Genomic DNA, 23684 nt, shown 5'->3' on the forward strand with positions numbered 1-23684 from the left:
GAGCCACCCGGGCGCCCCACATCGCAGTTTTAACATTTTTATTTATTATTAATTTTTTTAAATTGCAGTGTTTTAAATGCCAATTTTGAAAACACTTCTGGGCAATCCGGGGAGTCGGGCCACAAAATCAGCGAAAAGCTCTGTACAAAGAAATAAGCCATATTCTGTGCGTCCGCGATATGCAAGGCATCGCACTCCCTCGTCACTTGTTACCCTACAAGGAGAGCTGCGAGACCCGGGAAAGGGAGAGGCACCCGCGCCAGGTTGGAGCCTGCGGTAAAGAGCAATCCCGGCGGCTCGGGCTGCTCTAAGGGGAAGGTTTCTCCCCCCGGGATGCCGCGGCCAGGTGGAAGCGCGCGCCCCGCGCCGCGCCGCGGTCCTCGGCTCGGCCAATCGGGAGGCGGGCGGCAGGGGGCGTGGCCGGCAGGGCAGGCCAATCGGGAGGCGGGTGATAGGGGGCGTGGCCGGCAGGGGGCGCGGCCAATCGGGCGGCGGGCGGCACGGGGTGTGGCCAATCGGGAGGCGGGCTGCCGGGGGCGCGGCCGGCAGGGGCGGGGCCGGCCTCGCTCCCCGGAGGCCCGCGAGCCGGCGCGCCCTGCGGCCGCCTCTCGCTTCCCCGGGCCATGGAGCGGCTGACCTTGCCTTCCGGCGGCGCCGCGGCCGTGGACGACTACCTGGAGTACCGGAGGTGAGGCTGCGGCTCGGCGTGGCGAGGAGAACGCAGGCGGGCCGCGTCCCCCGCGCCGGAGGAGCTCCCGGAATCTGATCCGCGGCTGTTGCGGGAGGCTCACTAACCTTGATTGGAGTTTCGTCTTTTTGTAATATCGTAATGACACGTAGCTCTGCCGTAGTTGCAATAAGTCTCTCCCGAGGCTGTTTAACAGATCTCCCGCCCCGACCCCTTCCAGGAGGGATTATTAACTCTTAGATTTGTGCAGAAGTCCAACTGTGGTTTTCTAAATGGCCTGTGACGAGTTACGCTTGGACTGCTCGGGCCTCGTCGTTTGCATGGTAGTTTAGCAATAGGGTGTGTCGTGAGCTTCCAAACGTGCTCCCAACCCCGAGGTGCTGGTTTTAGGAGAAAGACTGGTGGTGGTGCGGTGGTTCCCGAGAAACTCCTCTCACGGAAATGGAAACGTAGCTGCCGCTTTGGTTTGAGGATGAGGATGCGACTCACTGCCCTGGGCCCTGCCTGACCAAGGCTGATGCACCTGCGGAGACATGTTATTTTTTCTGGTCTCCCCAAGAAAGGTTTTTGGCAGCTGGGAGACTGGGTGAGTGGGAGTTCTGGAGAGGGACCAGCAGGAGCATATGGCAACGGTTGAAGGCGGCAGGGGCGCCGGGGTCGGGGAGGAGGTGAGGGGAGGCCGTTTGGCCAGGGAGGAGGTCGGAGGGAGGAGAATGTGTGTGTGTGTGTGTGTGTGTGTGTGTGTGTACACGGGAAGTGAGGCAATCACGGCCCCGCCTGGGAAGTCTGAGCAAGAGGGGGTGCTCTGCTTAAAGGCGGCCGCCCCAAATCACCCAGGGTTGCTAGGGCAAACGGCTTGCTTAGTTGGCCTCCGCTCCTTCTGATGGTCCCGGTAGTATAGTTTTGGGTAACACCTAGAAACGGTTGGTAATTCTGAGCCAGACAAGTAAGAATGAGGAGCTTGGTGAGTCAGGCCTCATCCCCCCGGGTCTGGTGGGTCCAGGTAAGGCCATGAGTCCTGTGCCCAGAACGGTTTCCACCCAGTCCTCACTAAGGCAGGGCCCGCTCCTTTAGCCTCCAGGGCTTTTCCCTGGGAGCAAGTTGCTGGGCCTTGGTGTTGGTTATTACTTAGATAATTAGTTTAGATAAGTGAACTGTCAGCCTCCAGATATGGTCTCTTGCCTGGTTCAGAAAATGTCAAGACCTGGTGGAAAATGATTTTTGCAAATACAGTTACCTGGAAGAATTCACTATAAAAAGTTAGAGCCTTGCCACTCAAAGTGTAGCAGTCATGGACCAGTGGTGTAGGCCTCACTTGTGACCTTGCTAGAAATGTGCACTCTCAGGCCCACTCCAGACCTATTTTTTGTAAATTTTTTTTAAATTTTTATTTATGATACTCACAGAGAGAGAGAGAGAGAGAGAGAGAGAGAGAGAGAGAGGCAGAGACACAGGCGGAGGGAGAAGCAGGCTCCATGCACCGGGAGCCCGATGTGGGATTCGAGGGACCCCCACTCCAGACCTATTAATCAGGATCTGCATTTGAACTAGATCCCTCGGGGATTCTGTAATTACTGTAAAGTTTGAGCTGTGCTGGCTTAGCAAATACAAATGATCTCTATCTTTAAAGACCTGTATTGATTTTGATTTTTTTCAGTACCTATTGGTAAACTTCGTGACAGCTATTATAATGTGAAATGACCCAAAACTTTTCTCAGAATAAAATGCCCCTGCCCTTTTACTATTGTGTTTCTAAATTATTTAAGTAAGGAAGAAGGTTGTGATGGCTTCGTAGCTTCTGCATTGGTTTTATTTATCTACCTCAGCTAAAGGCTTGAAAGTATGGAAAAAGTATGGATTGCACAAAAAATTAAGTAGCATCCTACAAACAAACATTTTTCATGACTTTTAAGGGGTGACATTTTCAAGGAGAAATTTCTTCAGTTCTGAATAAATTATTTTACTTGCGCTTCCTTTTTCTCCAGAGATGTCAACTCTTAATTTCTCAAGAAATTAAGAAATAGTGGTAGCTTAATTTTTCCCATAAAACTTTAAAGTTGATGTTTTGGAATTAAACAATGATTACTCAATACAGATGTGGGTTTCTGTGGGTTTAAACTCCTAGCCAGGATTTGGGTTCACATTACCCATATTGTCTTCAGCACTAATATTTTTTGTACTATTGTTTTTCTGGGGGGAGCACTATTTTTTTTTAAGATTTTATTTATTTATTCATTAGAGAGAGAGAGAGGCAGAGATACAGGCAGAGAGAGAATCAGGCTCCTTGCAGGGAGCCCAACGTGGGACTCGATCCTGGGACCCAGGGATCATGCCCTGAGCCAAAGGCAGATGCTCAACCTCCTGAGCCACCCAGGTGTCCCAGGAGTATTATTATTTTTTTTCCAAGAGTATTGTTTTTAAAGAAGGGAATTATTAGATTTTTTTAGCAGGTTAGGCATCAGCTTTAATTTTTTTTTTATTTTTTTAAAAATTTTATTTATTCACGAGAGACACAGAAAGAAGCAGAGACATAGGCAGAGGGAGAAGCAGGCTCCATGCAGTGAGCCCGATGCAGAGCTTCATCCCAGGATCCAGGATCACGCCCTGGAGCTTCATCCCAGGACCCAGGATCACGCCCTGAACCAAAGGCAGACGCTCAACTGCTGAGCCACTCAACTGCTGAGCCACCCAGGCATCCCAGGCTCCAGTTTTTATTGAAAAGTGTGAACATGTTTGCTTCAGAATCAAAGGATAAAATGAGATTGAATTTGCGGTAATTGTTCGGTGGTAAACCTGGATCAGTAAAGTCAGATGTCATGAGTTCAAGAGTTTTTTTTTTTTTTTTTAAATCCTCTTTTACTTGGAAAGCAAAAGCTTTACTACTATTTTTTTTAAAGAAGTGTGTTTTTTTTTTTTAAGATTTTGTTTATTTATTCATGAGAGACACAGAAAGAGAGAGGCAGAGACATAGGCAGAGGGAGAAGTGGGCCCCCTGCAATGTGGGACTCGATCCTGGGACCCAAAATCACACCCTGAGCCAAGGGCAGACACTCAACCGCTGAGCTACCCAGGTGTCCCAAGCTTTACTAGTATTGTGTGTAATTTTGCTATTAACATAAGCCTAATGTAAAAAAAAAAAAAAAAAAAAAAAAAGCAAAGCTGAAACAGCATTTCCTTTGACTTTATAAGCATAGTTTAATTTTAGAGTTTAGTGTTTTTAACCTAGAAAATATTCAAGGCTTAAAATAAATTTTTATTGTTGTAGAATAATAAATATTCAAGGCTTAAGAGAAGTTTTTATTGTTGTAGAATTGTTGGTGATGACGATGGAGGGAAACTTTTTACTCCTGAAGAATATGAAGAATACAAAAAGAAAGTACTACCGATGCGCTTACAGAACAGGTTATTTGTGAGCTGGCGATCACCGACTGGAATGGATTGTAAGCTTGTGGGGCCAGAGACACTGTGTTTTTGTACACATAGGTAAGATATTGCTCTGTTTTCTGGTGATTAGAAAATATAAAACTGTAGCACAGCGTATCTTCCTTCTGTAAATAACATTATTTGTGATAATTGAGAAACATTTAAAAATAGGCCTTTATATAATACCCTAGAAATTGTCTAAAGTGTTTTTTTTTTTTTTTTTTTTTTGCTATAATTAAAATTTTCTCTTATATCCTATGAGAACTTATTCTGGAGTCCATCAATCTAAGCATCTCTTCTCTTGCAGTTGGTAAAATGAGTGGTGACCCTACAGCTTTGCTAGATGTCTACTTCTCCCACTACCAGATAAGTTAGTAAAGGATGGGCCATCGGAATGCCAAACTGCTTTTAAGAGTTTGAGTTAACCCACACTGAACAGGTTATTTACCTATAGATAGAAGAAGCATTTCTCCTCAGACTTACTAATCTCCCTTTGTACTTTAAGAAACATGTGTTGATACCTTTCTTTTAAAAATTTAAAAAAATATTTTATTTATTTATTCATGAGAGACACCCACAGAGAGAGGCAGAGACACAGGCAGAGGGAGAAGCAGGCTCCATGCAGGGAGCCCGATGCAGGACTCCGTCCCAGGTCTCCAGGATCACGCCCTGGGCTGAAGGCAGGGGTCTAACCATTGAGCCACCCAGGGATCCCCTGTTGATACCTTTCTTAAACAAAAATACAAGCACACCGCTTTTTATTACAAATGGTCCCTTCCCAAGTAAAGCACACGAAGGAAAGAAAATGCAGGAGATTCCAGTCACTGAGTGTGTATTGCCTGTACCTGAGGTTTGCATTTGGCCGTGTTTGTTGTGTTCTACTTTAAATTTTACTGCTGTCACAGGTCACAGTTGTAAAGCTCAAAAGGACAGAGTTGCTGCTTGGAAAAATCACTGAACCTATTATGTGTTTTCAGGTAACAACTTTTTAACTTTCTGTTCCAAAGAAACCATGGAAGGAGAACCACCCTGTTCTGATAGTTTCTGGGGCTCTTTCACCAGAGACTCTTTGTATAGTTGCTATTTACATACAGACTTGCCATCTGCCAAAGGTTCTTAAGCAGTTGCTAGGATGAGTAATGTTGTATATAGATTGACTTGAAATTTATTTAGCAACCCCAACTAAAAACACTGTGGAGAAATGGAGGATAAGGGTTATGTTGATATCTTTTAGAACTGAAAAGGAGTTTGGTAAATTTGTGTTGGTTTTATCATTTACTTTGTATAGATTTAGTGCCAGTCTCATTTATATATATTTATGTTGCATGGAATTAACCTTAAAAATTAACCCAACCTAAATTCAATCGAAAAGTTTAGTACTGATCACTCAGTGAGATCCCTGTCTAAACTATTATTTTTCCCTATTGCAAATATTGAAATTATTATTGAGATAAATGAAGAATATATAGAAAAATAGAAAGCTCACCACCCAAAGGCAGCTACCCTCAATACTTTTTACACTGTTCATGCAGTTTTTCTCTACATAGTTCACTTAGTTGCTAATTATGTGTACATATAAATATTGAACAAGTTTTTAATGACAGAGTCACAGAAGTATGTTTCCACATTGTTGTGTAGTAATCACAAATAAGATTTTTAATACCTACTCAATATGCTGTCTAGTCCGGTGGTGTGTATTGTGTGTTCCCCAGAGCTGTGAGGGAGTCTCAGGGGTACCCTTGGAAGGTCAGGTCAAGGGAAGGACAGACTCCAATTCTGGCTCTTTCCCTTGCTTTATCCAATTCTGCTTTTATCTATTTTCTATATCATGGTTCTGTAAAAAACTATGTTTACAGAAGAGGTTTCAGTGCTAAAAATTCTAGAAACTGTTGTCTAGTGATTTACTTACTCATTTCCTTAGATATATGTTGTGTACTGTTGCTGATATTATCTTTCTGCAGAAATCTCTATACACAGAATTATTAGGGTATATTTTTGAGAAATGAACTATCTGGTTAAAGGATTTTTTTCAATTAAATTTGATGGTTTTATTTTTATTTGTTTATTGAAGTACAGTTGATATATAATGTTAGTTTCAGGGGTGTAACACTGATTTGACAATTATATACATTAGGAAATGTTTTATGCAAAATTAAATACACCATGGAAAGAATGGATCTTAACTGTCTTGAAACATTAAGTGAGAGAGGTTCTTCTATAAGACTCTTGACAGCATTGTGAATTATGTATAGTTTTTTCTTTGCTAAGTGAAAAATGGTATCTCATTGCTATATTAATTTGTACCAATTATATTAATATTAATAATAATAAGCTTAATATTTTATTGAGTATCACCTTAAGAGCAAGAAGTGAGTGACCTATTTAAGAAAATTAAGTGTTTTAACAAAGAGCTTTGGCTTTTAAAAATGTTGACGCTTTATTTTGAAGTTAAAATTTAAAAATTAAATTACATTCATATATGTTTACTGAACTTATTTCAGTTTTAAATAGCAAACCTATGAAAAATTTAAGTAGTGTACTTTGATAAAAAGAATTTTGATAAAGAACTTTTTCCACACTAGTGCTAAGTATATTAAGGGAGTTATAGTTCCTTGTATATTGTTGTGAAAATTCTTCTTAAGTAACTAAAAATGAAAATCTAAAAGAGTGAAGGTTTTTTTCTGACCAACGCAATTTGTGACATAGCTGACGGAAATACTGTAAGGGAGTTTATTTTTGCCTTACTAACAAGAACAGGAAAATAAAAAGAATAATTTTGTGTTTAACAAAATAGAAATGGTAATTTCCAGCAATACTTGCACTGTTTTTTAATATCCTCCTTTTTATTTATTTCTTTTAGGTATAAACAACATAAAACTGACTTTGAAACGATTCCGCAGCAGCGCCCCATTAGTCTCCCTTGCCGAGTGACTGGCTGCCCATGCAGGACTTACCTCTACGTCCCTCTGAATGGCACGCAGCCCATTCGCTGCAGGTGCAAGCACTTTGCGGATCAGCACAGTGCTGCGGCTGGCTTTATATGCAATGTCTGTGAGTTACGTTATTATAAACATACCAACAGAATGTTTGTATTTCTTTATTGAATATTTAACATGCCTTTTTGCCAGTTTTATTCAGCTGGGTGGTCAATATTAAACAACTCAGAAAAGCTTGATGGAACTACTCTAAAATGTTATTTTTGTGGAAAACCTCTGATTTGTATGTTTTGCAATCAGAAGCCGTAATCTCATGTAATTCAAATAAGTTAATGAGAACAATAGATTTTATTTTTTATTTTTTATTTTTTATTTATTTATATATTTTTTGAGAACAATAGATTTTAAAGAACACCTAGATGCGATCTGATTTTAGTTTATTTATTTACACAACCTTGAGATTTAGAGTAGTGTGCTCTACTGACTGAGCCAGCCAGGTGACCCAGATTTAAATTTTTTAATGGGAATTTTACCAACTAAATTCTGAGAGGTTTTTAAAAAGGATCGGAAAAGTTGAAAAAGATTTTATAATTTCCTGGTAGATTATCATGTAATTGCCTAAAACACAGGCTGATGGGAAAAGCAAAAAGTAACATAATTTTAGCACATTATATGTGATAGCACCCTTACCTCAATACCTATACCCAAATCCCAGCCCCTATCACATAGGCCCTTTCACTTGATCATCCTTTTAAAAACCCCTTGACATAGGACATTACTTCAGTATTTTCTTCAGGAGGTAAGTTATTCTAGTTTTCATAGTAGTTGGAATTGAAATATGTCATAAGACATTTTTAATGACAGTGGCAGGAATAAATGTATTTCATTGGCTAAGTATGGAAGTAGTTAGATAAAATTTACTTATGTGCCTTGGTTTCCATACACATTTTTTAGAAGTGTGAGTGTGTAAAATTTTTTTAATAGTGAATTCTGGCCTCCACTTCAATGTGGCTTTTAATATATATATATACATATATATATAAAACTTTTATTAAGATATAATTCACATAGCATATAACTCATCTATTTCAAGGGTACAGTTTAGTGGGTTTTTAATATACTTATAGAATTGTGCAACCATCACCATAGTCAATTTTAGAACATTTTAATCACCCCCAAAAGAAACTCCATATCCATTAGTAGTCATTCTTTATTCCTTCCTCTTCCCCAGTCCTGGGTAACCAATAAATACTTCCTGTCTGTATGGACTTGCCTATTCTAGACATTTTGTATAAATGGAATAAGGTAGCCCTTTGTAACTGGCTTCCTTCACTTTGCATAATGTTTGTATGAGTCATTCATGTTGTAGCATCCATGAGTACTTCTTTCCTTTTTATTGTTAAACAATATTCCATTGTGTCCTTTCTATGTCTGTGGGTTGGTTTTCTTATATGACTTTTATGGGGCAACCACAGGGAGGCCTCCACCACATTGTCTCTTCACCTGGTCCTACCACTGGGCTCACCACACCTGCTTCTAACTCAGTGTTTGAGGAGAAGGCCTGTATTTCCTGGCTTTCTAATGTTACCCCAATTTCTTTTAGTCCCACTTGGTTTTTTGAATACCTTTTTCCTTCTACATACGTTACCTTATCTTACTCATTTCAGCATCTTCCAGGAGTAAGAGCAGTGGCTGGGAGGGAGTTCAGGGGCTGGAGGCTAGAGTTGTAGAGGCCAGAGGACAGCATATAAGGGATCCAGATTCAGATGATTGTGGCCAAGCTGGGCATTTTTTTTTAAGCTGGGCATTTTTAGGGCAGAGAGCTCAGTACTTATTTTAGAGACATATTTAACTCCCTTTATGTCTTGATTCAGGTTCCAAGTGTTCAGGATTCCATAGTTGCTTCACTTGTGCTTGTGGTCAGCCTGCATATGCTCATGACACAGTAGTGGAAACTAAGCAAGAAAGACTGGCTCAGGGAAAACCAGTGGGACAGGATGTTCCTTATGCAGCGATGGGAGGCTTAACTGGCTTCAGCTCACTGGCAGAAGGCTACATGCGATTAGATGACAGTGGGATTGGTAAGTGGTGATCTACGGAATGTGAGCTTGTCATATATGTAGGGCGCCTGGGTGGCTCAGTCTGTTAAGTGAGCTTGTCATATTGTTTTTATGTGTGCTGACGATAGTGAAGTCCTGTATTTGTTTTTTTTTCTAGAAAACATTCTCTCATTTGATTTGTATTTTTTAAAATAAAGGTTTTATTGCCACTATACACTGTATGGTCCTTATAGAAAACACAAGAGAAAAGATCACTCCTACCCCAATACTAGGACCCAAATCCCAACCCATAACCATGTTTTTGTAGTGGCTGAGTATTTCTTTTATTTGATATAATACACTTCACTTGTTGCCCAATTATATGCAATTTTTTGCCATTATAGCCATCTCATTTTAGAAACAGGCTTATGTCTATGTGTGCATATGCCTATGCATGTGTATACATGTTATCACATTTATAATGTATGCACACACTGCTTGCATACATGAAGGTTTTAAGTATATAATATAGGGAAAAGTTCAGTTGGATAGATCTTGAGCTATTTTTTTTTTTTCTTCTGAGTTGAATGAATAGGATTAGGAAGAATATGGTTCCTAATTACTTTAAATACTTCTGTGTGTATGGATTTTTTGGTATTCTGTTTTTTTCAGTACAAAATTACATAAATATAAATGAATATTATCTTGTAAAAGATTCAAATAATAGAAATGAAGTATTGTAAGTCCCCCTTGAACACTTCTCTTTACCCTAGATTCTTTCCCAGAGGGTAATTTGTTGTCATCAATTGATAATTTATTTTTCTTTTTAGCATACATTTTTATAGTTTTAACTTGGAAAAAATTTGAGAGCTTAACATATCAGAACACACAAATCTATTTAATTCTTTTAAACCCCTGCATAATATTCTATTATGTCACTTTGTCAGATTTTCTAAGCCATTACCGTCAGTTTTTCTAAACCTTGTTTAAAACAATTTAGATTGTTTCCTTTTTTTTTTTCCTTTACAAATAGTCCTGCCAAAAACATCCTAGAACTTGTTTCCTTATATGCTTCAAAAATCTGATCCTAAGGTAGACACAGAGAAGTAGAATTGTTGGGTTGAAATGTGGGAAGTTTTAATATACTCTGTCAAATTGCCTTCCAACAATGCTGTATTTGTTTATACTTCCTCAACTGATTTTTTTAGCTTCCCTATTTCTCACATTTATGCTAGTCACTGATGTTGTCAAACCTAATTTTCTGTCAGTCTGACATGTGAAAATGTTATTTCAGTGTGATTTCCCTGGTTATCAGTGGGATGAGAATCTTCTCGTATTTATTGGCCATTTTACCTTCTGTGATTTGTCTTTTCATATACTTTGCTCACTTTTATGTTTTTATCTTTTCTCATTTATTTATAGGAAGTCTGGTATATTCTGTATACTAATCTGTCATTCATTTTGCAGATAGTTTCTTCCAATCTGTCCTTTTGTTTTTTATTTTTTTTGTATAGTTTTTAAATTTTGGAGGCAATTTTATAATTATGTTCACCTTTATTTCACTTTAATACTTAATTTTTTTTTATGTTTAGCTTTTTCATGTACTTGGAACACATTTTTTTTTTGTGAAAGTGTGAGGTATGTGTAACTTCAGTTTTTGTTCAAATTGATGACAAATTATCCAAATTCTGTTCTTTCCCAAATAATTTGAAACTTTACATTTCTCACATTCTGTCATACTTACTAGTTTGTGGCATTCGCCTATTTGCCTATCTTGTCAATATTACTTATTTTTAATTATTATTTTTCATAGTGTGTTTTGATATTGATATGGTGAATGCCTCCTGTTTGTGTGTGTGTTTTAAGATTCCCTTGATTTATCTATGTATTCTCATCTAGGTAATTTTACAACTAGCTTGTTAAATTCCATAAATAAATAATTTTTCAATTTTCATGGGCGCATGATTGTATTAAGCTCGTGGAACAGTTACTGAAAATCCAGTTCCCAAAGGCAAAAAAATAATGATAATAATGATGATGTTGATGATGATTGCAGCTTTGTACTTCTAGGAGTCTTTCTAGTTTCTTTACATTTTTTTTTTTAAGATTTCATTTATTTATTTGAGAGAGATGATGAGAGAGGGAAAGAGAAAGAGAGCATGTGAGCAGGTGATAGGCTCAGAGGAAAGGGAGAAGCAGGCTCGATCTCAGGACCCAGAGATCATGACCCGAGGTGAAGGCAGATGCTCAACTGCTCAATTGACTGAGCCACCCAAGTGCCCTCAGCCTCTTTACATCTATTAACTCATGTAGTTCTCACAATAACTCTGAGTTTGGTGTTATTATTACTCTTATTTTATAGATAAAGAAACCCAGCACAGAAAAGTGTATATCTTAGTTCTTTGTTATTGACCTAGTTAGTAAGTGGTAGGGTTGGGTTCAATCCAGAATTGTTCTGGGCTAATTGGTCTGCCTCACTGTTGCCTATTTCTGTGTGCAACTACCATGATGTTTTCAATATTAAAACTTTATAATAAATTAATATTTATGACTTAATTACTTAAGAATTTTCCTGGCTTTTTCTTACTAATTTTTTGAGAACTTTGGCATTATTTTTTGGCAACATTCTATTATTTACAAAACATTCTATTTTTACAAAAACATCCTATTATTTATTATTTAGTTGATATCAGCCTGAATGTAGATTAATGTAGGAATAATTGATATTTTAAAATGTTGAGTCTCTGCATTTGTCTTCTGGGTAGCTGAGTGGAATTCTTTTTTTTTTTTTTTTTTTTTTTTAAGATTTTATTTATTCATGAGAGACACAGAGAGGGAAGTAGAGACATAGGCAGAGGGAGAAGCAGGCTCCTTGCAGGAAGCCTGATGTGGGACCCAATCCCTGGATCCCGGGATCACACCCTGAGCCGAAGGCAGATACTCAACACCTAGGCCTCCCTCTGATTGGAATTCTGAAGTTATCTTCATGAAAGTCCTCAATCTATTTCTTAATTTTCTTTCTGGGTATTCCATTTTTTTTTATAGCTACCATATGTAGGGTTTTTTCCTTTCTTTATATTTTCTAGCTGATTATTATTTGTTTATAGAAAAGCAAATGTTTTATGCTGCTTTTGTTACCAATCCTTTATTACTTGATCTTAGAGTTTAAAATAAATGGTTGCGGGCAGCCCCGGTGGCTCAGAGGTTTAGCGCCGCCTTCCACCCAGGGCAGGATCCTGTAGACCCAGGATCAAGTTCTGCGTCGGGCTCCCTGCATGGAGCCTGCTTCTCCCTCTGCTAGTGTCTCTGCCTTTCTCCCTCTCTATGTCTCTCATGAATAAATAAAATCTCTAAAAAAATAAAAATAAAATAAATGGTTGCTGTTATAAATCATGGTATTTTTGCCTTTTCCAGTATTTCTGATCTTATTCTCTACTAATTACCATGGCTGGCATTTGCAAACAGTGCTAAGTGATAGTGGGAATAGCTGCCATCTTTGCCTTCTTATGCCTTCTGGTATTTTGTCGGTCTTCTTTATAACAGAAAGAGAGAAAACCTCTGCTTTTTGGCCCCTGAGGGAAGGTAGGGTGAGGAAAGGTGAGAGTGAGGAGAGGAAGCAATATGTTTTTGTCTTGATTTCAGATGTAGGGGAGCCTGGGACAGAGGGTCATCTGCTCTATTAGCCATGTAGAGTCCTGGACAGAGATGACAACTTGCTGCTTTGGTTCCTTTTTGATGCAGGAGCCCATAATGCCCAGCTCCTAGTGGGTGTTTGGAAGGCAGCTGAGCTCTAAGGCAGTGGACCTGCCATGATAATTGTCATGGCAAGGGGATCCTGAGCAGAGCTAGAGTTGTGTCCTCTGAGCTCTGGGGGATTCAGTAGAGAAGTGGCAGGCATTGATGGATTTGTACTTCTTCTAGAGAAAGCAAGTGTGAGGCTCTACCAAACTGTGAGACTACACTACCACTTAACTAACCTTGAGCATTTGAGATCAGTAGCGCATGCAGCAACCAGAAGACAGCATAAGGACCTCAGTGGACCTCCAGCCACATGAGAGAGGAACTGGAGAAGGAGGGGGCAGGAATCTAAAAGAATGAGCATTGTCCCACACTGTTTAGGTCATAAGAGAGGACTCATTTTAAAAGCCGAATAGGACTAAAAGTTTATTTCCTTCCCTCTCTGCTAAATGGGGAGAGGAATGTAGGGGAGGTGGTGGTTTGTGAAGAAGACAGAGCGCTTAATATGTTTTCTTTACAGCTTCCTTCCTTTTGGTCCAAAGGTCAATGTTTTTAGCGATTGGCCTTTGTAATTTTGTGGTGTGGGGTTGTGGATATTTCTTCATTTCATTGAATTTTTCTTTACTTTTTCATATTTCATTTTGAGATGGTTTTCCAGTGAGGAACAGAGTAAAAATACACTTATTCTGCCCTCTTCAACTACAGGTTCTTTATCATGAATGTCTTGTTTTATCTTGATAGTGTTTTTGTGACTGTATTAAGGTTTTGTACTTCTTTGTCATAGTTCCACTCATGCATAATTTTTTCTGTGAAAACGATATCTGAGAAATACATACTTTTACCTAATTCCCTTTTACTTTATATGGCAGATAAACATCTAAATAAAAATTCCTTTTTTATAGAAAGATTTTTTTTCTAATTATTCTGCTGAAGTTCTAATTTATTTTGCATTGAAATAACTTTTTTGTGTCCTAACAAATAAGGATTTAATTTCCATTCTTTTTTTTGTTCTCAGGTGCACCTTCAATTGAATTTTTAGACTCTCCAGTTACAACCATGGACCACCCATTTCTAAAATCATTTCAAGCATCATCTAGTTCTTCTCCAGAAACACTGACAGATGGTAATGAAATGAAACTGACAGATATGTTTGGATGTAGTAAATAAGAATGTAGATTGATTCGTTTTCTTGATCTTATTTTTTTCCCTCAGTATTACCACAATTTCGTTTTCATTTTACTTTTAGTTTGACCCGGTACTGAGAAAAAGCAAGAAACTTCCTTTTTTTTTTTGAAAATTGTTAAATCTGAGAATTATGAGGATTCTAATAATATAATAATTTGAAATTTTAAAACCTTATACGTTCTTGTTTTCATGTCTGAATAAGAGAGCCCTCTAGTGGCTCTCCCAAGCAGGATGTAATTTGGTAATAAGTATAGGTTAGTAAAGTTTTGTCATTTATAAATTATATGTATACATATAAATTATACATAAACATTATACATATATATGAATTTTATTCATTTTTTTAGCACTAGTATTCTATTTCCCTTATTAAAATAAGAAAAAAATTGAAGAAGGAATTTTTATGATATATTAGGTATTTAATATTTACAAATATATTTTTTAATATTTACAAATATTTTTATATGGGATTTTTCTTTTTATTTGTATTTTCCTAAAACTTTTTCATATACCCTGTCTCCACAAGGGGCTTTAGGGCTGCGTATACAAACAACACCCAACAAAGTTATGATAAAATATAGATAGAGGAAATCAAAACCAAGAAAAAGGACACAGTTGTGTCAACTTCTAAGGTTGATATAATTGCTGCTGATGCTTCAGTTTTGACTGAGTGTAGTGGCAGCCAAGGCACAGAGGAAGGTGTGCTTTTCATTGTTCGAGAGATACTCATATTATTATGGGTTCTAAAGTTATACCAGTGCTGGATTTTAAAGATGGCTCTATCATATGACAATGATATAGTGACCCAAGGTCCTTAACTTTTTCAGAAGACTACACAGGTGCACTCTCCTGCCTGCACCTTTCACCTCAGCCTGCAGTCCTAAGACACAGGTTACCCAGGTTTTCTCTGTATGGGGTCAAGGGTGGGGACAGAGATAGCTCCCCATCCCAAGACCCAGTATGTAGATCTTTCAAGATGGTGGTGATGAAGTCTGAGGCCGGCAGGGCTGCTTCCACTTACTTCCATCCAGCCAAATATTTGCTGGTCATTGTCACTGGTCATTGTCCTGGCACTGGGCTATTTTGTGGGTTGTCTTCTGGCCACAGAGTATTATCCCTAATCAGAGCTTTGGGCCTCTGGGACTCTTCACTCAGGACTTTGGTGTACCATCATCATCATACCCTCCTGCACAATGGGTGTTGGCTTGTCTGGTTATCAACATGGGAGAGTCCTTGTAGCCATGGTTTTGTGCAAGTGAAAAGGCATAACGAATACTCGGCCTCAACTACTCTGGTTCCTACAAATCTTCCTCTTTGGGATAGGGTCTCTTTCCATCTTGATTGCTTACAGACCAAAATGCCAAAAACACATGAAAAGAAGATATCCAAAAGCTTTCTTTATACTTTTGACATTCAGCTTCACTGTTTTAGTGGCAGGGGAGATGTTGACTTTACTTGATCTTTCTACTTTCCAGAAATGTAAGACCCTCTAGTTGTTCATTATTCTTTCAGATGCTCTGGTTAAGCTTGACTAGATAATTGGGAAAGGATTTAAGCTTTCCAATTCTACAGACTAACCTATGTGGCAGAGGGCTTCCAGCTACCTTCTTGAGGTGCTTGGCGGTGATGGTGCTCTTTGTAGCATCTGGTCTGAGCTATACTAAAATTGCTTATTGGGGGATCCCTGGGTGGCGCAGCGGTTTGGCGCCTGCCTTTGGCCCGGGGCGTGATCCTGGAGACCCGGGATCGAATCCCACGTCAGGCTCCAGTGCATGGAGCCTGCTTCTCCCTCTGCCTGTGTCTCTGCCTCTCTCTCTCTCACTGTGTGCCTATCGTAAATAAATAAAAATTTAAAAAAATTGCTTATTGGTATAACTTTGCTCCCACCTTCTGACTAGAACACCTTACCCCTATCACCCCATCTTAGCTCTCCTTTCCCAAAATTTTTTCCACTTTTCTGAACCAAGGCAAAGGGACATTTCCAGAATACATCAATTCCACACATACTAGGCACCTGGGAGGCAGGATCTTAACCTCTCAAATGTGCATTTCTCCCACCACCAAGAAAGGTAAGGAAGATAAGCAAGTGCCAGGAATGGGCCAGGCCGAGCAGTAACATAGAGGCACAGAGGACAGGTTGAGGCCCAGGAGGAGAGGACTGGGAAATGCCTTCCCTGATGGTGCCAGCCAGAAGCCATCCTTCCCTCCACGTGGCCCCGAGGACACAGCATTCTGTGGCATGCAGGGGTCTGATGGCCACTGCTAGATTGTCCCTGCTGGTCAGAATCACATCTTAGATAGCTTGATTTTTTTTTTTTTCAGCACTTGACCCATTGCCTTGCCCACAGGTGTTCTATCAGCGTTTTCTGATCAAAACTCTGATTGAACTGTCCACTTGTTCAGGATCATTCCTGTTGTTATAGGAAAACTGCAGAACCCTCTCAGTGTATATTCTCTTCTGAGAGAGAAACACAGGACCACCCCTGGCTGGTGGTGTTGCCTTCTGTGGTCCCCCAGTAGGAAACCTGTATCTTTTTTGCACTTGCCTATTGTAAGTCACTTTGTCTCCAGACTCAGTAACAGTCTCTGTCCAGCTCCAGCTTACTCAGACATTCCTGAGCTATAGATTCTAAATGGAAGCTAGTTACTACCTCCCCCCACTCACCTGATTAGACCTTATTACTACTGACTGGTCAGGGAAGGAGGGTCACTGTCTCTGTCCCCTGACTTTGGCAGAATGACTGTCAGAATGAAAACGTGATTTTCTTTCCTGAAGCAATTTTAAATTCCTTTCATAGCACAAACTGGTGCTTGTTTAGCTTTAAAAAGTGAATACCCACTGGGCGTTATACTATATTTTGGCAAATTGAACTTTAATAAAATACATTACATATATATTTTTTAAAGTGAATACTATGGAAAATGGTTACAATTATTTTAGTTTTGAAAAGTTTCAAAGCAGGTAGTATCTTGGTTGCTTGTACAAACTGCCATAGTCTAGTCAGATGCTATAACAAAATACCATAGACTGAGTAGCTTATACACAAGAGAAATTTATTTCACATGGTTTATTTCTCACTAGAGACTGGAAGTCCGAGATTAGGGCGCCAGCATGGTTGTGTTCTGGTGAAGGTCTTTTCTTGATTCACAGCTGGCCCTTTCGCGTTTTGTCATCATACAGTGGAAGAGTTGAGCAAGGATCTCTGTGGGGTCTCTTTTATAAGAGCACTAATCCCATTCATGAGGATTCCACCCTCCTAAGTACTTCCCAAAGACCCCACCTCCTAACACCATTGCATTTGGGCATTGGGATTTCAACATATGAATTTGAGGGGAACACAAACATTCAGACTATGGCACAAAGGCATTGTGCCATAATGCACTATGGCATTCAGACTATGTAATTACTTTTGTATATTATCAGTTATGGTGTTACATGAAATTCTAGTTTTGCTATAAAATTTAAAATGTAGTTGGACAAAGTTAAGTGTGCTTTTATATGAAAGAGATATGAACCAGTTGCACATTAGGGGAATGTTTGCCAATAAACATTACTTTGTTTTGCAATGCTCTGCATTCTAAAGAATTACGTAGGGGTGCCTCGGTGGCTCAGTTGGTTAAGCATCCAACTTGATTTTGGCTCAGTTCATGATCTCATGGTCCTGGGATCAAGCCCTGTGTTAGGCTTTGTGCTCAGCTGGGAGTCTGCTTGAGATTTCTTTCTGTTCCTCTCTCTCTGTCCCTACCCTCCCCCCAAATAATTAGGTAGTAGGATCAATTACCACTTAGATCATTCTGGTTTGAAAAATAAAACATTATCACCAGTAAGAGGAAAGTTTTATTTCTGTTTTTTTTTAAATTTCAGCAGAATTTGTAGTTCCATAAATATATTACTTACAGAATTATTTTCCTTATTAGTAGGTACAAGTAGTCAAGTTTCTTCCATAAAGAGACCTGAGGAGGATGATATGGCTTTCTTTGAAAGACGATACCAAGAAAGGGTAAGTCTGTGGTGAAATCTGCTTATACTAGGCATTTAACTTGTGACAAAGATGCAATTACATGTTGATTGTGGAAAATCATTAAAAATAATTTATAAAGTCTTTAGTTATAGCTGATGTTGGCCTTGAGACTTACTTAGAATGATTCAGAGAGAGACAGGATGAATGAATAATATGATACATAATATAGTAGTTAATTTATGAAGGTCATAAAGATTAAATATACAGATAAAATTGTCAATAATAAACATCAGCTATCAGCAGATTTTTTTAAAATATTTTATTTATTCATGAGAGACACAAAGAGAGAGGCAGAAGGAGAAGTAGGCTCCCTTTAGGTAGCCTGATGCAGGACTTGATCCCAGGACTCCAGGATCACGACCTGAGCTAAAGGCAGACACTCAACCACTGAGCCACCCAGGTGGCTCAGCAGACTTTTAAATTAAATGTACCTTGAATTCTTTTTAAAGAAAGATTTATATATTTTAGAGAGAGAGAGTAGGGGGAGGGGTATAGGAACAGGGAGAGAATCTCAAGCAAATGTCCCACTGAGTGAGGAGCCAGATGTGGGGCTAGATCTCACAACCTGGAGATCATGACTCCAGTTGAAATCAAGAGTTGGATGCTCAACCAACTGAGAAACCCAGGTGCCCCTGGATCTTGAATTCTTTATATGTAATATCTCTTCTCAGTACATCAGGTATATCTAGACTCAAGTTAAAATTATTCATTAGCCTTTAAGGAACTAGACACTAAATAGAAATGTATTTTAGCAATTCCCAGGGCTCAACAACTATATGATGTGTTCCCGGCTTTCTGTAGTGATAATTTTCATCAGTTATCTACCACACTATAAACTCCTTGGGGATAGAGATGCCTGGGTGGTTCAGCGGTTGAGCGTCTGCCTTCAGCCCAGATCGAGTCCCACATCGGGCTCCTTGCAAGGAGGGAGCTTGCTGTGTCTCTCATGAGTGGATAAATAAAATCTTAAAAAAAAAAAAAAAAGAAAGAAAAACCTCCTTGGGGATAAACAGTATTTTATTATTCTTAATATTTTCCCCAGAACTAACTATAGTACCTTGTACATAATAAGTTTTCAATAAATATTTATGGATAATTGAAAAAGGAAACAGATATTAATTGCTACTTACTTTCAAACATATCATATACTTAGATATTTGATGTGTTTCATGGCCATGTTCACATTTGAGAGTTTTGTTTTTGTTTGTTGCCAGATGAAAGTATGTTAGTTTGATAAGGTATGGGGGATGGTATCCACCATGTGGTATAGTCCCCAAAGTGCTTTCCTTAGGATTATTTTATAGTTGCTCTGTGGGTGTTTATTATCTCTCCAATTGGGTAATAAGAGTCATGAAAGTAAAGACACTCTTGTCACTTTTTGTTATAGCTTGTTAAATAACCGAAGGTGTGGAGAAAGGAGACCTTTAAATAAATTCACCTTCCAAGAGGAGAGGAAGGGAGTAGGGGAGAGAGATCAGCTTGGTTTCCCTGATGAAGAATTTTGAAGTAGAGGGGGGAGTCCTGGATGATTTAAGGCAGAGCTAGAAATAGAATTTTTTGCAATGATGAAAGTGTTCTATACCTGTGCTATAGCTATTCATATGTGGCTAAATAATTCTAAATTAATTAAAACTTAAAAAATTATTTTCCTCAGTCACACCAGTCACATTTCAGGTGCTCAGTGGGCCATGTGTGGCCAGAGGCTACCTTACTGGAAAGCTCTCATCTAAGAGAAAGAGGAGGTAGTAGGATCTCAGGGAGGGAGATGAAATGGCCAGAGGGAGGGTTAAAAAAAGACTTTTTACAACATCATTAAGGCTAGACTTTTAATCACATCAATCTCCACTCTTGGAATACACATGCTCACAGCTGGATTTTAGTTTTTCCTTCACAGGGAAGGGACAGGATTCTAGAATTACTTCCTTTCCTCAAGAAGTCTGGGTTGTGTTGACTGCCTTGAAAACATGTCTGTAGTATTTGCTTGTGGGAGGATAATGGGGGGGGGAGTGATTGTTTTAGAAGATGTACCTGGCCAATCCAGACTGAGTATTATAAATAGACCTAGAATTTATGGATTTACAAGATGTAGTTTATAACTCTCCAGCTTGTGTGATTTATGGATTTATGAGACACAGCTTATAAACTTTCCAGCCTGTGTGATTAATGGCATATAAAAACAAAGAAGCTCAAACCTCAACAACTTCCTCTGAGCTGGTATGTACTATACGTGTTGTTGGTACTTGGATTTTACTGCAAAAAAACAAGATATGTACCACTGAGGGAAAAGATGATTAGGAAGCCAAATCTGACGGGTCACAGCCCCTTTAGAAAGCAATGCATATCTGGTTTTGCTTCTATCCTGGTACAATGGTAACATGTAGTATGGGGAAGAATCTACCATAAATGTGAGTTGGCTTTGATATTTGAAGCCTTTGTGGTAACATAGTGTACTAATTACTTTTAGGTATATTGAAGTGTCGGTATTATTGAAGAGTTGCTTCATTGCTTCTTTTTTTTTAAATTATTATTATTTTAGAAGATTTTATTTTTATTTATTCGTGAGAGACACACACACAGAGAGAGAGAGGCAGAGACACAGGCAGAGGGAGAAGCAGGCTCCATGCAGGGAGCCTGATTCGGGACTTGATCCTGGGACCCCAGGATCAGGCCCTGGGCTGAAGGTGGCACTAAACCGCTGAGCCACCCAGGCTGCCCTTCATTGCTTCTTTTATGTATTAGGTCAAGTTATTTTCTTCCATTGTGGATGGTCTCGTATCCCTAAGAAAGGAGAATTTTATTAGGGAAACAATTATCAAAGGTGAACTAGGTGAAAGGGGCTATTAGTTCCAGGAAATTGAAAAAGAATAAAAGGAGCAGGAGGAGGTATCTTTGCTCTTCAGACACTAGATTAGGTGGATGTATTTGCTAAGTACTAAGTAAGAATGCCCGGCTTTGGCTTTGTTTGGTCATTCAGCATCTTGTCCCTTTTTTGACATTACTATAAATCTAACACTTGGCCATGAATGAGAAAGGAAAAGGGACTAGCATTTGTTGATTGATTGCTTATTAAGTATCTGGATTTTGTATATATGATCTCATTTATACCTTTAGAACAACTCTGAGAAGTATCTATTACTATGATCCTTTTTTTTTTTTTTAAACAAATGAGAAGGGGCACCTGGGTGACTCAGTGGTTGAGCATCTATCTGCCTTTGGCTCAGATTGTGATTGCAGGGTCCTGGGATCGAATCCCACATCAGGCTGCCTGTAGGGAGCCTGCCTCTCTCTCTGTGTCTCTCATGAATAAATAAAATCTTTTTTTAAAAAAAGAGAGAGAAAACTGTTGGTTTAATATTTTGCCTCAAGTAGTTAATAAATGGTAGAGTTAAGATTCAAATACTCATACTCAAATACACTTGCTCTTCTATGTGACTCCAAAGCCTATAATCTTTGCCTTAGTGAAGGGTATGCCTTTGGAGGTCCTGCAGATGACCTGCTGACTAATATAGTGTACAAGTGATATGAATGTATGGTTTTTGAATGAGATTCCCAACCAACTCAGGAGGGAGAGGGGAAAACGGGGGATGAGACAGAGGTGAGATATATAAATTTTATTATTGGGAAGTTATTATTTACAATTTGATGATTGGGTAGACTGGTTTGACTAGGTCCCTTCTGGTTTCTTGATATTATTCCTATTACCTTAAAAGGTAGGAGGCCCTCCACCTACCATGCCCCATACTTTCCATCCCTTTCTCCTTGAAGGATAAGGTAGTGGGTGCTGCTTCAGGAAATTTTAAGAGGCAGTGGGCTTTGTGTTCTTTGTGGCCTTTTTTTTTTCCCATAGAAAGGGTTTAAATGTTTTTAAAAGGTCAGAAGGCCACTACTTAGGATATGTAAAGATATGTCTTTGCTTCACTGACACTGGAAGGCAGCCTTCAAAGAGTTAACTGTGGAAATGTAAAATCCAGAATTATAGGTATCTGTCCTCAAAGCAGTCCATGTTCCAGAGATAATCCAGCTGCATCCTGTGTAGGGAATGTGCATAGACTGGATGTAAGGTTAGGTATTTAAGCTTTTGTAAAACAATTTTTTTAGTGGCAGGTAAAGTTAACTTATGAATTTTCTCCAAAGCAATATTTACTATATGTTATTTTTATAAAATGCTTCTGCAAAGTTGTAATCATACCATATTTTTTAAAAAATATTTTATTTATTTATTTGAGAGGGAGAGAGAGCACAAGCAGGGGGAGCAGCAGAGGGAGAGAGAGAGAAGCAGGCTCTCCACTAAGCAGGGAGCCCAAAACAGGGCTTGATACCAGGACCCCAGGATCATGACTGAGGTGAAGTTGGACGCTTACTCAACTGAGTTACCCAGGCGCCTTAAAATCATACCATATTTTAAAAATGCAATTAGGTCCCTTTGACTATTAGATTTTGGCTTTAAAATTTAGCAGCTTAGGGATGCCTGGGTGGCTCAGCGGTTGAGCGCCTGACTTTGGCCCAGGGCGTGACCCTGGGGTCCTGGGATTGAGTCCCACATTGGGCTTCCTGCATGGAGCCTGCTTCTCCTCCCTCTGCCTATGTCCCTGCCTCTCTCTCTCTCTGTGTCTCTCATAAATAAATAAAATCTTAAAAAAAAAAAAAAGAATTTAGCAGTTTAGTCACAGCTAAATAACTGTGAAATGGCTGTGATAAATGAGACATGATTCCAGATAAGGTGTGTATAACCTTTTTTTCTTTAGAATGTTTTACAGATTATTTTATCAACAAATATTTTAATTTTACAGATAAAGATGGAAAAGGTTGCTAAGCAGAAAGGAAAAGCACCATTGCCATCAAGTAAAAAACCTTCATGAAGACTATTGGGAAAATTAAAACCATCATCCAAATAGATCTTGTTTGTGTTTATTTAAATATAATAATACACTTTATTTTCTCTCAGATTATTTACTTCTCTTACTATGTAAAAATGTCATTTTGATTGTTTCCTTTATTTAAACAAGTGAAAATACTTTATATTACTTTTGTCAACATTCATGATTTAGTATTTTGTATATATTTTTATCTCTCCTAACAAATGAGGTTATTTTCATATTGGTCAAAGTCTGAAAATACAGTAACTGTTTTTAGTTTGTCATAATTTAACTTTTTGAGGCTATTTAAAAAATTAAACATGTTATTGGGGGTCTTGAACAAATATATAAGGAGGGAACACTGTTTAAAAATAGTAAGTTAAAAATATCTTTTTTATTTGTCAAACTTTGTAATCTTGATTTATGTATTTAAATAAAAATTGTATTTAAAAATTATTTAATCATTTTTTAGTGGTGTCTTCTTTTTTTTTTTAATAATCTTTTTTTAAGATTTTTTATTTATTCAGAGAGAGAGAGAGAAAGGCAGAGACACAGGCAGAGGGAGAAGCAGGGTCCATGCAGGAAGCCGGACGTGGGACTCAATCCCCGGTCTCCAGGATCATACCTCAGGCTGCAGGAGGTGCTAAACCGCTGTGCCACTGGGGCTGCCCTAGTCGTGTCTTCTGATTTTTAAGTTGTTTTGTTGAGGGGATCCCTGGGTTGCTCAGCGGTTTGGCGCCTGCCTTCAGCCCAGGGCATGATCCTGGAGTCCCAGGATCGAGTCCCGCATCAGGCTT

The 23684-nt window shown here is 38.9% G+C and overlaps 1 protein-coding gene across 3 annotated transcripts; it reads left to right on the top strand.

Moving 5' to 3' along the window:
• The first annotated feature begins 563 nt into the window (after positions 1–563).
• FAM221A (family with sequence similarity 221 member A) lies at positions 564–23343 on the top strand. 3 transcript variants are annotated; one of them, XM_025993129.2, is made up of 7 exons: positions 564–688; positions 3998–4171; positions 6972–7162; positions 8922–9128; positions 13840–13947; positions 17928–18010; positions 22822–23343. In XM_025993129.2, exons 1-7 carry the CDS (start codon positions 624–626, stop codon positions 22888–22890), a joined length of 897 nt encoding a protein of 298 aa, XP_025848914.1. In that variant the 5' UTR covers positions 564–623; the 3' UTR covers positions 22891–23343. The 3 variants fall into 3 exon arrangements, with proteins under 3 accessions (XP_025848914.1, XP_025848916.1, XP_025848915.1); XM_025993130.2 differs by lacking the exon at positions 564–688 and adding an exon at positions 712–1274; XM_025993131.2 differs by lacking the exon at positions 8922–9128.
• Positions 23344–23684: the final 341 nt, after the last annotated feature.

This window comes from Vulpes vulpes, chromosome 7, assembly GCF_048418805.1.
Source record: "Vulpes vulpes isolate BD-2025 chromosome 7, VulVul3, whole genome shotgun sequence".
Lineage (NCBI taxonomy): Eukaryota > Metazoa > Chordata > Mammalia > Carnivora > Canidae > Vulpes > Vulpes vulpes.